At 40.5% G+C, this 14,374-nt stretch overlaps 1 protein-coding gene across 3 annotated transcripts in view; it reads right to left on the bottom strand.

Annotated features, from left to right (window-relative positions):
• Nucleotides 1–14,374, bottom strand: part of DEPTOR (DEP domain containing MTOR interacting protein) — a 71,294-nt gene that overhangs the window by 29,046 nt on the left and 27,874 nt on the right. For 2 of the 3 annotated variants that reach the window (XM_062627104.1, XM_062627106.1), the window contains exon 5: nucleotides 9,509–9,705. In XM_062627104.1, the coding sequence (XP_062483088.1) occupies nucleotides 9,509–9,705 (197 nt within the window). The remainder of the gene's footprint in view (nucleotides 1–9,508; nucleotides 9,706–14,374) is intronic. The other variant, XM_062627105.1, reaches the window with a different exon arrangement.

Here is a 14,374-nt window from a genome sequence, read left to right on the forward strand (position 1 = left end):
TTTGCTCCAGTTATCTGTCCCTCTCGTGGAAGCTGCTGCTGCGAGATAGGGATTGACTTCACTCCTGAATTAGTTCACTGCCCGCCATAATGGAGCATAGAAAAGCAAACTGGCACTCATTTGTCTTAAAAAGTCAGGCCACGGCTGGCAAGTATCAGGACCTGTATTTGTACATGACGAGGATGATACAAAGAGCAAGGTGGGGTGACTTCATGAGTTTCTCATTCCAATTCAATTCACCAGTGCTCATGTGGCAACACGTCCACGTTACGATGTTATGAAACAGAAATAAATGTACTAAAGACAGTAAAGTGAAAATACGGTGACTGACAACTTCCAAAATCATAAAAGTGCACAAGAGCATTTATGGTCCTGAGGGAAAGGCACCAGCATGCATTCAATCACCGATGCCAGACTTTGGGGGTACAGTCACAATCCACCAGTTTGATCTCCCACATACACAGGCCACAAAATTTCTCCCAGAAGCAGAATTTTAAAACTGTCTTTTAATCTTGCATACATATATTTTTACTTGTACTTTAAAGCAGCCTATAATGACCACTTCACTCTTTCCCTTATGAGCTTTTTAAGGCTTCAGTCACTTTCCCTGACAGGCAATGAAGATTTAACTCAAGGCTGAGTTTGTTTAACTTCAGCTGCTAATCCCTGGATTTTGTCACACTTTCATCACAAAGTTACATAAGATCTGGTAAAAAATCTTTGTAAAGAAGTCTGTGAAGTGATGAAGCCAACTCTCAAACATCTCTGATAATCTGAATAAATAACACCCCTTAAATTATGATTTAACTCCTTGAATCCTCTTCAGTATTTCTTTATCCTTCCTAAAATCCAGTTATCAGAACTCCATGCTCAGTTACAACCTCACTGCCCTTCTCTTACTTGCTGTTGTCCTGTTTGTACATCTCAGGCTCGCAGTAACAAGTTACTACAACTATACTGCACAAAAAGCATGAAATGGGAACAACTTGTGACCAGTACTTTCTGGACAGCATTGCTTCACATCAATGGATGAAGCCTGTATCCTCATTTCCTAGATGTATTGCCTTCATGTTATACCAAAACACACATCTTTAGGGGTAATGACCATTTAATTGAGTTCAATTATTTGTTTACAGTCTCATCTAGTTTTTACAGACTTCATTGGTGAGGATTTCAGTTTGTGTATTTTGATATTTCTCTGATTGGGAGCACCCAATGTAGCAGCTTCGGTGCTTCTTACGCCTGGCTGCTTAACGGTTTCTGTCCAGACACATAAAATATAAACGTCAATGTCCACGCAAATCTTTCCTCTCCAGATTCTGACACAAAACTCTGGGCTCTGCATGGGCCTCAAACAGCCTTGTCTTTCCTTCTTTTGCAAGGAGGCTGATGCATAGCAGAGATAGAATATTAGCTTTACATTGACTTCATAGAACTGAGGAGGCTTTAGAAAGTACAAAAGCCTATTTTAATAAATGGTGTGAGTCATGCCTTTAAAATCAGGCCACTTTTAATAACTGGCTTTTCCCCAGAATTCCTCCCACCACTTCAATTCCCTGTGATTTTTAGCTCTGATAATCTATGTGCATCTCCACTGCAGTGATTAATGCTTTCTACCAGCTGAAAGCTGCAGTTCCCAGTAGAGCACATCCAGCTATGCACTCCAGCTGCTCTGCACAGCCCCACACAGTGCTGTCACCAAGCAAGCCCATAGCTGGAGCTGGGGGACAGATGCCCCGTGTTGAGAGAGCAGTGGGAAAGAAATCAAAGTTCTCCAAGGAGCCACATGAGCAGCTCTCCTCAAGAGAGCAGAGGACGTGTTGAAGTGTTCGCCTGTTTGTTTGTGTGAGCACGTGCTTGTGCTGGGGTTAAAAGGAAGAGACCAGCAGAGTCTATGGAGTTTTCACTGTGGATATGTCATGCCTTTCCCAACGTCAAGACAAAAGCAGACTGAACACTTTACAGCAGTGCACAGCACGTTTCCAAGCCTTTAGCGGCACGAGGCAGTGGCCCCAGTCTATTCACAAGAACACTTTATCTTTTTACTCAGGTAGTTCCCTCTATTAAAATGACATTAAACCCAGTTCAAAGTTGCAGGAGATCATTCTGGACCTTCATAATTACTGGCTGCAACAGTCTGTGCCGTCACACAGCAAGTCGCAGATGAACATACTGGTTTTGACCTCAGGAATGGCAGGACACTGCCTCAAAAGAGTTGATGTTGTACGAAAACCAAATGCAGGATGATGAGACACGCTGGGGGGCTGCAGGGAGTGACAGTTTATCTGAAGAAGGGCACAGCCCCAGCTGCTCCCACCAGCTCCCGAAGCATGATAAGGGAAGGGTCTGGCTGCAGCCTCATGTCATTTTGCTTTCTCGCTCCCCTCTCCTAAGCAAAACCAGCGTTTAGAAGGGAAGGAAACAAATAAATGCTGTAAAATAATGGTTCCTTAAAGAATGCCTCTCTCCATGCATAGCACACAGCTTACTGAGCTTGGCCCCTCTGTGCCTCAGGCCTTTAGCTAGTGCAGTGTCGGTCCCTGGCCAGAGAAGCAGTGGCAGTGTGTGTCCACTCTGGCTTTCACAGAGCAAGGGTGAGCCCATGAGGTTGGAGAACACTAAGCAGCTGCTGAGACCCACAGAGCTGCTGACCTTGGGGCTGCTCCTCACCTCAGCTCCATGCTGCCTACCTCTGCCACTCCTGCCCTGACCTTTCCAGTCCTGCCTTGCACCAATGCACGTGCAGCTGGAGGAGAATAACCGACACGTTATTCCGCACTGGACAATGCTTTTCCCATGCCTCTCAAAGCCTTCCTGTTTTTCTAAAGCTAATCTGGCACTGCAAATGCATTTTAATAATGGCACCTATTCAGATTAGTTTCCTTTTACACATTGATGAATTCCACCTGCTCGGAGCTCCCTTGGATCAAGGAAGAGAGGCTACAGATGTTCAGCCAGCACAGGGCTTTGCATCTTGGATTCCCTGCACCATAAAAACACAGACTTACATTTCCACCTTTTATGCACGTATATATGCCATGAAGACTGTAGATAAGCCCACCTGTGAATGTACTCAAGCAGCATGTTAAACTCTTGGCAGTGCAGCTCTACTACGCTGTATCTTTTTCTCATCTGGATTACAAGGAATTCACTTTGAATGGACAATGAATCTAAGCCTGAACTGCTCCAGTTTCCACTGACCCTCTGATAGAACACTGCAAGGCAGATCCTGGCCCTGAAATACAAAATACCGAGAGCTGTTCCAGCTCCTCCTAGATAAGGCTGAAGCTAGTAAGTGTGTCCAGAATTAAGTAGGTCCTGGACCTGTATGTAGGCCCAGAAAAAAAAGCTATGATATACTTAGAGAACCATGTCTTCTGAGCTGCTTTAATGAACTGTGCTATATTCATGTAGTGCAAAAAAGTCTAGACAACTTTTACACTTCCTTTAAAGCATTAGGATTATGATAGACAACTGTCAAAAGTGCCTTGGTAACTGAAATAGAGAGTGTCCTGCTCTAAGTAAAGTGATATGTTCTGCTCAGGGCATTCATATTTTATTTCAGCTGCCTTAAAGTAGGCACGCACATAAGTGTTTCTATCTACATTTTGTCGTAAGCTTGTCATCTATTTGCAGTCTATTTTCAAATACATACACTTACTCTAGCATGAAAAGCCAGTGTGGAATCACACGCGTTTCAGCAGCCTTTTCCATTTGTATATGAGGATTTATCGTGTTTAATTTAGCAAGTTTACAGAACATAGCCAACTGCTTTTCTTTGCTTCCAAATAAAGTATGGAAAGTACAGTCTGCGGCAAGGCAAGCAGAAGATGAAAAGGCCCATCTGGGTATCTGTTTTTTTTGTTGCAGCTGTTAAAAACTGAAACCCATTCTCTGTCAGAAAAACAGAATTCGGTAGTTAATATGGAAAGGAGACTTCGTATGTGATTTACATAATGCATAGAGTGTGTGGCTCTCTCAAAGAACAAGCCCACTCCTGCTTTAGATAAAGACAACTGCAAGAGGAGCAGCATGAGAAGCTGATACAATAGGAAGCCTGAAGATTGTACAATTACATACAAAGTTCTTCTTCTCTCACTTTCCTACCAGGCCAAAATCATGAAAAATATGCAAAGTGGTCTCCAGATTTAGCATACGCAATTGAATTACTGTGGGGGAGGAACTGCTAGGGAAGAACTGCCACACAAACAACCAAGTGCCTCTGCAAGGCATAGGCTCAGGGGGAGCTGGGCTTAGAATAAAGAACAAAGCTGTGCTGCAGGACTTCAAAGACTAACTGAAGGCTTGTGTTTCTCCAAGATAAATCAAGGCACCATCTGTAAAAATGTGATGCTTTATAATTTTTAGCATGGAATATACACAATGAAATCTTGGATAGATCCAACAGCTGATGGGATCCAGGTGCTGGATCAACTAGAAAAATATACAAAAAAATCTATGTGTTAATTTTGGAGGAGAAAACCTATGAGCAATACAGTCAAGGATTTATGGGATGGTTCAATGGCACTTATAAATTGCTACCTGCAGTTGGTTAAAGCAGAGGCATATATTTCACATATATGACAAGTTTTCACTTGCCAAGTAAGTTACAAATGTCACTTACAAATGTCAGCTAATCATAAGCAACTGGACATGTAAGGTAAATGTAACAACACATACTTCACAATTTATGGGCATTTTAGATAAGAGAGGGAAAGCTTTTCAACAAAATCAAAAGAAATAATACTTTCCTAGGTATTTAATCTACTTCCACAATTACAACAAACTTGTGACTGCACCATGGATCCTGATGCTCGAAGCTAAATGTGCTGATCATTTTGTTAAAGGAAATTCTGCTGTATATAAAGGCACAGGGTTCTTGCAAAGAATGGGGAAAATTAAATACATGTTTTAAGACTTTTCTGCAGAGACAGGGAGAGAGCGTATGTCAATATTTACTGTTCTCAGTAAGTCACTACAAAATGTTTGTTCTCTTCTCTGAAAGTAATTTGCACAGTGGAGTTTTGCTGACAAAAGATTAACTCTTGAGAGGTGATCAGCACCTGCTGCAGAACATGCACCTGCTTTGAACACACCACATCTGGCCAGGTGCAATTAATAAAACTTTTTAAAGAAGAAAAGCGAATCCAAAGCAAAAGACCCTTATATCACGCCTAGGACATCTTACCTCATCTACTACCATTATAAAATCCTACCACTGATAAAATGTTTCAAGGAAAATACCTTCCAGTCATTGCCAAAAGAGACTTTTCCACCCCTTGCCCATTCAGGAAAGCAAAGTCTATGGCCTTTCCAGACCCCATCATATGTTCCTCTGCAGGTCTGAAACTGGGAATCTGCATCCTGCCCTCCTGGAGCAGAAAGGACAGCCATGCAAACCTCTGTGTGCCAAACTGTGCTGTGGTCACTGCCTGGGGAACGTGCAGGAGGGATGTCAAGAGAGGAATAGCACTAAGCACATGCATTTGAAGGTAGGCAGCAGCTTGGGAAACAGCAATAGTAAAAGAAAGATAACATGATCTGGGATGGGAAGGTGAGTGCTGCTGCTCAGGTTTGACTGGGATTGCGGCACACGATGTACTGCCTGCGATGCAGGGAAATGGCATCATATTTACACTCCACAACCTACTGAAAAGTATTTCTAAATGTGCTATGGCTTGGTTGCTGCCACAGAGGAAATGCAAATATTCACCTTGCAGGTGCTATCCTAAGAAGGCATAGGTTCCTCTTAACAGTATTAACCAGATTTTAAAATGGAAAGTATCCATCACTTGAGATTTCAAACCTTACGCCTTTTTGCAAGGCATGCAGACGTTTCTCCATCCCTCAAGCTTCTGTGCCCGATGAGTCCTTGCAGGAGGACTTAGCCTATCGTAGCAGTGGTGCTCTTCTGCTGAGGTGCAGGGTAAGTGTTACAGCAAGTGCCATAAGCAAGTATGAGTCAAAAAGTGAAGCCAGAAGGAGCTTTGTGGATACCCTCTTTCCTTCTTGGACAACTCAGTATCTCTGTTCTCCAGACTGAGCAAGGGCTGTGACTATCTGTGTCCTCTGCCTGCCCTCAGCCCATCCTTGCTTTGGTCAGATTTATACTGGAGCCAGCAGGGAACTTCTTTCTTCTCTTGCTGCATGTGAATTTTGACCACAGTAACTACTCTGTCTCACCATTTATATATGAAGAATCAGGAAAGACCCATTCTCCTGGAGGAAAGTTTTACCTGTTAATATTACAAAGCTTTACATACCTCACCATAATAGAAATGGTCTTTTTAACAGCTGAGAAACATGTTCTGTTCACCTTTTGTCCCTGCCCTGATTGGATGTTCATCACTGTGTTTATAATTCTTTATTCCTGTCTTCATTCCTATATTCTGGGGAAGATCATCAGTGTTCACAAATGCAGAATAATTACTGGTAATTACACTGCCAACAGAAGCCTTTAAGAATTGTAGAGTGCATAATACCCTGCTAGCTACATTTATTTTTATTCCATATAACCTGGGAGTACCAGTTCAGAGGAAAGGACATCTGGCTCCTATTTGTGAAAATGGTGGTTTGTGGGTTATGATCTGTATGTACCAGTGGGATTTTGGAAGGAAGCAATTCAGCACTTAAGCACATTTCATCATTTTCATGTACAGCAGGGGAAATATGTATAGTTTTATATGCCCAAAGAGATCATGGAGATTATTTTTAAACTGAAACATTTGATGTTTTTACATCATTTACACAATTCTTCTTAAACCACTGTTTTCCTTTTTAAATTTAGCATCAGTGTTTGTTTCCTGTGTGAAACATGGTTTGTGTCTGACCAATGAAAGTGAAGATAAGTGTGTCAGGAAGCTCCATTTTGAATACAGTACCTCAGCTGCAAAATAAAGCTTCTATGAGTAACTGAAAGTCAGTATCAGCAAAAATAAATTGCACAATTCAGTTGTGGTTGGAAAACTGCTACTGAGATTGTCAACTTGATGCAATTTATTTCTATTACGTTCTGTTGCATTAGGTAAGGTAATAAATACTTCACCAGAACAGCAGAGCAAGCTTTATTTTTTTTTCATACTGTGGTTATCAAACAATGCTGCTAGCAAAGATTGCCTTTAGGGCAGGAAAATGTTTTATTCTCTTCTCTTGTTCAGTCAAGAGTCTTTCTGCTGGTTCTGCCAACAAGGATGCCAATTAGTGTCAAGTAACATTTTGGTGCTGCTGATGAGATACAATACAAAGGGATCATAGTGTGGTGAAATGAATTTACTGTACCAAGAGATAGAAAAATACTCTTTTTTTTTAATTGGACCTAGAATTCCATAAGATGGGGTTATAAAAGAGAATACTACTCCTGCCATTTTACAGTTTGTATCCCCAGTTCTTTACTGGGAGTTCTCATTTCAAGCTTCCTTCTTAGAGGAAGCCAACATTACATGAACCTCCAAAATGCACAGATCGTATCCAGTTGCTAAGGAGAACCCCAAACCACCTCTGTGTTAATTGTGCTAGTACTCTCATCAGTATTCCTGACACTATCTAGACAAATTGTTTCAGTGAAATCCAGAGAAGAGGGAAATCTGTTTAGGATGTCCACTTGTAAAGGTAAATCCCAAGGATAGCATTCAGTTTGATTTCACTTCCAGCTTCTCCATCAGTCAGTGCAAATTCCCCACTGAGTTATGTTTCCCCTGATAAAAGCTGGGTGAGGAAGATGATGGTACCTTGCAGTGAGAAGGCCACTTCCTCAGCAATCCACCAATTCCCAGGGCCCCATCTGAGGTCACTTCAAATCTCTTTCTAACAGGGTGTTTTGCATGTGCTCTTGACTACTAGAAGAGGATGGGCAGGGGATAGATCTCCAAAACTGGCAATCCACAAAGGTGAGCAGGGCCAGCATCGCTCAGGAATCCAACCAGAAACCCGGCTTGATGGGAGCAAAACTATTTCCTTGCCAAGGTGCACTGCTGAGCATTTGCCTTAGTCAATGAAACAATGGTTGATCTGTAGTAAAAGCCACATCCTGACTTTCTTAGCTCTGCAAAGATTTCTTAGTTCTGCAAAGATTTAAACTGCAATGTAAATCCAGCTTTGTACCGAATGTCAAGTCCTGACTTTATTTCCTCTGCAAAAACATCAATCACAGCATAAATCTCACTTCTGCCTTTTTTTTAATTTTATTTTTTTTTTTAAGGAAAGTTTACCTTGTATATAATACACACAAAATGCTCGGGTAAAAATAGGAATGAAATCATTGCTGCTATAAAGAGGAGGAGTGGCATACCTTCCCTGTCCATCAAGCTCCAAGCAGTTGGCACCCTATAAATCATAGGAAGCACAGGGGTAATTATAGAACTGGAAGCTGATTACTGTAAACATTCAGAAGTAGCTCCTAGTAATTGGAGGCTAAAGATAATGTGAGCATGATTACAACCACGAGGAGCTGTGCGGGTCACTTATACCCCCATTATTGTCTATTAAACTAGTCTTAAAACTAGGTTTTCTCACAAAGCAACAAGCGACCTAGTCAATCTAGCACCTTGTATATTAACAACTTGTTACTAACATGAATTGTTTGTTCTCTGTCAGAATTAGTGTTGATATGACAACATTCGGATCACCAGGATCTGCTTACTTTTGAGTTATGTATTAAGCAACATAGCTAACAGCTTCTGCCAGCTACTTCTGTCATCTCCTGGCATCCCTTCATCACTCCCAGGTGCACTGCAACACATTTGTGGTGGAAAAAGCCTGGTCACAGAAGGGCAACTTGCACTGGGAGTAGATGATGACATGTAAAATGGGTTTTAGTGCCAGTAGTGTTCATTTCTTCATCCTCGGGGCAGCACAGAGAGAAAACTCCACTTCCTCTGCCCTTAACAGAGGGCAAAAATTGGTGAAGGTGACTCTGTCAGACACATTGTACTGGACCATGAAGAAATACTTGATTCCTGCTTCGAAGAAGTTATACCAGCGGGACAAATAAAACACCACTTTGGCCTAAAATTATATGCTCTTTCTTGACGAAACATTCTAGAACAGCTCTGCAACATGATCAAGGGGGAAAGCTGCTTTTCTGGCATCAGACTGTGCTCTGCTCCTTTCGAGTACGAAGACATGAAGAACCTGTCATTTTTGTTCTACTTAGAGAATTTAGCTTATTTATGGTTCTAATCCCTACTTGATCCTTACAAAGCTATTTACCTCAATTATACCTATCACTGATAACAAGTTCTACAAGTTAATTACCACAAGTGTAGGAGTGCTGTTTTCTATCCACATCCTTATGCTGTTATTGTAACACCCCAAATTCTAGCTTTTTCTGCATTACAGGCAGAATTTTCAGAACAGATCAAGTTTTTGAAAAACCCACTCTTATTAAATAGTTACCTAGACTCCTATCTGAAATGATTTAGAACTTTGCCATATTATGACCAAGAAGACAAGAGCCCCTCAACATGATCTGACCTGAAGAAAGGGCTACAAAAAGTGTAGCTTTTGCTACCTGGCAAAAACTTCTCACCGTGCTGTATAATCCCATGCTCCAAAAGTCTGCGGCCAAGCTGCTCTGCTTCAGTCCGCGTCGTGGCCTCTCCTTCCTGGATCAGCCAGTCAATGAACTCCAATGCCACAAAGGTCCGTTCGTACTTGACTCCTTCCTCTTCCCTGGCTTGCAGAAGAGTATTTTCAGAACTCATCAGCCTGTTAGGGGGGGTGGGAATTGGTAGGGAAAATAGTTCATCAGAAAAGCAATTCCAGCTTTTTCTGGCAAATCCCACTGATATTAAGCAAACATGCATAGACCTTTCACTGACTTACTAAATTTTTCCTCAAGCTATTAATCTAAACTTAGGATGTGAATTATAACTGCCTAGTCAAGAAATTTAGGCTTTATATATCTGTGTGAAGTTAATGCTTTCTTGGGTTTTTCCTAAAAGAAAACAAGGTTTCCCAGTTTCACATTTCCCCTATTCAGTTCTTTAGCTTCTCTAAAAGCTACTGTATAATCAACTTTGAAACAAAATTAGCCTAAAAGCACGAGATTGTGACTAATGTATTCAAAAACTCCTAATTGCTTTTCAGTTAGCAGGACTATGCCCCAAAGTCATTTAGATGGTTTTGAAAATTCTTCCCAAAAGCTCTAGAACAGCTTAAAATTCAAGAAAAAACAGCAGGAAATTAAAGAGAAAGGAAAAAAGGTAGTTCTGTGGCTTGGGTGGTTAATAAATATTTAGCATCCAACATTTAGTGATGCAGCTGCAATCAGTGACCTGAACACATTTTAGTATCTAAGTCTCAGAGTCTCTGTGGCTTATCCAGCTCTGTGTAATATCAGAGTTCAGAGGAGTATTGTGAGGTGTCTAAATCTCCTAGCAAGTGGCATGTACCTAGCTTGAAGATACTAATAAAATTCTTCTCCATTCAAGTAACCTATGCAAATTACAGCATTAAAAAAAAGTATTTTGTAGTATCTTGTTGATGCAAAAGGTTGACAGAAAGAGAAGACAATTTGGAAGAAGAAATGGGAATTGTTCCCTTGTGATGCAGGATCCCACATTTTGTGTTTTGTTGGGACTTTGAGCACCATGCATCCTTATTTACTAACTTCATTTTTCCTCACAATTATTTTATCTATTATAGGCTAACAATAGGACTAGTTGTAAGACTTTCAGCAGAACAGCTGCAGAATGGCATGGTTATTTTTTCTGTGTAAGACTAATAAGTCCCCTTCTTTCCCCAACTATTTGGAAATTAAGGGCACAACTGAAGTACAATAAGAATATTCTGGAAGCACTTGATCTTTGCCCTTCTGATTGAAAGTTTGAATTTCATGTAAATCCATAGATGGGCTATCTGTTTCTTAAAATGCCAGCATGTCCAAAGTTCATGGGAAGCATCAGAAAAAAACTGTGCCATAAGAACACAGAGAGACATTTAATATGAAATCATAATGAAGAGGTTTGACAGGATCCAGCCTCTGTTACTTCACCTGAAAGACTGATTCCCTTGATTTCAATGAGAGATAACTAGAAGCCTGAACTGACTGGACCTGACCAACAGACAGCCAAGCATTAAACCTGGCAAAGGCTCCTCAGCCACAGCTGTATATCAGTGGCAGAGATAATGAGCTGCTCTCTGGTGCACCACTGCCAGCACCTCTGAGCTGAGTAAGAACTAAAAAAGTCAAAATTAGCTGAAGTCAGGGGTGAGGCCAAAAGCAAGAATATGTGACACAGGAGACAAGGTTTTGACTCCAGAACTCTTGCAAAGACTTGATTCCTTTTCATATTTTGATTTACAAGCATCTGCATGCAAGGCAACATTTTGTCCCACACTAACCACATCTGATACACACAGTGCTCCAAGAGACCGTCTTTAAACGTGTCTCATACACCAGCCTTTTTTTCTTCCTGGAAAAAAAATCAAACCCAAAGCTTGTGTCTTTTTGTACCATCTGCTGCATGGTTACCCAGAACTGGTTACCCAGGCTCTGCGGGCACAAAGGAAAAAAACCTAAGGATTGTGTTAATTGTTCTTTGATGAGTCTATAATTAGTTGACCAGCTCACTGAAGTCGCAGATAGAGAGGTCCTTGAAAAAGAGATGCTAATGGTTAGGTTTTTGCAGAGGCACAAAAGAAATTTGGAAAAATATCAAGTAGAAAAACACTCAACTTGACATTTCACACCCTTTTGCATGTGCCCAGAATAGTACTGCAAAGGATTTGGACTTGTGAACAAACAGACATGACAAATTGACAGTTTAACAAACCCAGAAACAGCAATCCATAGACTTGCATCACTAACTGAAGTAAATCACTGTAACGCCATGACTGTCAACAAAGCTGTACCAACTTACATCAGCCAAAAACCTGGCCTTTCATTAGCCAGCACTGGAAAGTACCTCTATCTCTTCCATTTTCTCCTTGTTTCAAAAAAACACAAGCCTATTCATGTTAAAACATATTATTTGCTAAAACTGGTGTTATCCTGCATTAAGGGAATGTATTTAGCCAAACACTGAAATTCAAACCTTGTTTTATCTAAATAACTGCACCAGAGGATAAATCTGATTTAACCACTGATGAGTTAAAATGAAAGTAATTCAAAGAATGCAGTCTCAAAATTATCTGAATGATTTCCTGATATTAAAACCATAAATCTGCATGCGTTTCACTGTGCAGTCTGATTGAAAAATCTCAGCTGGAGTCAACATCATGAGATGACTTACAGTTCCTAAACCTGATTGCACCAGAAACAACAATCCTGTCTGACCAAAACCTACTGAGAGTTGCAAACGTCATAACAATGGGATGTCTGCAAATCCTTTTTTTTTAAGCTATGAACTGTCTGTGCTGGATTTAGTTAAGATTTGCAGGGAGACTTTCACTGAACAGGAAACACATTTATCACATTCAATCTGGTCCTATATATATATTGTCCTATAGATTAAGAAAACTGATACCATCCTTGGACCTAATAATAAACCATTCAACAATTTTCAGACAAGAAATCTGTAGGAAATCCAGTAGGTTTCATCTCTAGTTATATACTTGAACCTCAAAACACACACACAGAGAAAGGATTAACAAAGTTTGCAATGATATGCATAGAATTTGGACTAATGTATGGTTTTCTGTGCAAATGAAAGGATAATACAAACAAAGACTGATTTCAAATCTTTTAATTGCACAGGTACAGCCACCAAAGTTGTCCAGCATAGATGGAGGAGGTAATGCCACAGGAGAGGATAATCCAGGCTACGATTAGCTTCGTGGCTACATATAAGGGGGACAAGGAAATGGGGAACAGTCCTACTGTCCCACGGGAGAGCACAAGGAATTTACCCAAACAGCTGCCTGAATGCAGAGAACCTGCCTAACGCATCCATCCCTTTCCCAATGCAACAAGCTGCTATTCTTCCTAAAGCATTTTGCTCATTTCACTCGAGGGTACAAATCTGAGTGGATTGACTGATGTTGGATAACATGTCCGCAGATTTGGCAAGCATAAACTACATTAACTTTTGGATATAATGGTACTCTAACCCTAATATGGTGGGTGGAGAAGAGCAGAAAATATTACTATAATGTCTAACTTAAACTAGCAAAGCCTAGTGAATATCAGCAACATCTACAAAATTAGACACAGATTTTCAAAATATGTTGGATTCATACAGATTTCTTTTGGCACGGTTGCATTTCTCTTGAAATTAGGCCCTACAGGCATTTTGATAAACAAGTTGAATACACTGGGACATGACTTCATGTCTGTGCATGAATACTTTTCTCCAGTTGTTGCTGTTTAATAACTATTTTAATTGCACTGAATCTTTCTCAACACTATCAGCAAACTGATACAACAGGTATATTACACATACACACATTTCACTGCAGAACTTCTGCAGTAGTCTATCAGTGTTAGAGTTTGAATGTAAAAGGCATCCAATGAAACTGAAGGTGTTGCTAGTAAGTGTGCATGGACAAGGGACCTAATGAAATCTGAGTGTCTGCATGCTCAGTTTGCTACAATAAAGTGGAGCCCAGACAGCCGAAGTATGTGTTCTTATCTTCCATGAATATAAAATATTTCCAATGATCCATGGAGAATTTTGACTAGGTTTGACTGTCACAGGCTGGTTTCGAAATGCCATTTAATTTTAAGCTATTCTATATTTAGCACTCAAGGCTGGTTTTAAAAGCTTCTGAACTCTTTAGATATGTTGCCTAAGAGCAATCACCTTACGAGGTCGCAGCTATATTTAGATATAGGTGCTGCTTTTGGCATTATCTCCTTTTCCAAGATGGGAGCACTTCATACTGTTATGAATATTTTTCTGCTAGTATAGTGCTGGACAAACTGGATACTAGACATTGGTTTGGGGCTAGTTCTCTATGCAGAGAAATGGGGATGGAAGCAGACACGGGAGAAGACAGTTCTTGACACCATGGCTCCTTTCATGCAGGACTGTTATCAGCAGCACCAACAAAAAGAGGTTTTTCTCACAGAATAGAAATAGGAATATAGAAAAACAATAGGAAAAAAAAAAAAGGTTTGATACTGTTGACTGACTGGCTTTTATAGTATGGGCCAGGCTTGCAGGCACTGCATGTTACAGAGCCTAAAGGAGCAAATGCTATGCTTAGTAAGGCACAGAAGGTTTGGAGATTTGATTCCTCTGTCCCAGTGCACCCAATGAAGGATTTTTTTTCCTGTATTTTCTTTGTGTCTTATCCAGTTTTTTATTATTTTTTTTTTTACTTGAAATAGTCACAGTGACTGAGTCTCAGGGAATTTTATACGATAGGTGCAACAAAAGGAATGGCATTTACAATTATTGGTTTATATTTCAGTTTTATTGCTTTTTCATGA

Source organism: Pezoporus occidentalis, unplaced genomic scaffold, assembly GCF_034315485.1.
Source record: "Pezoporus occidentalis ecotype Australia unplaced genomic scaffold, CSIRO_AGI_Poc_V1 ctg3, whole genome shotgun sequence".
Taxonomy (NCBI): Eukaryota; Metazoa; Chordata; class Aves; order Psittaciformes; family Psittacidae; genus Pezoporus; species Pezoporus occidentalis.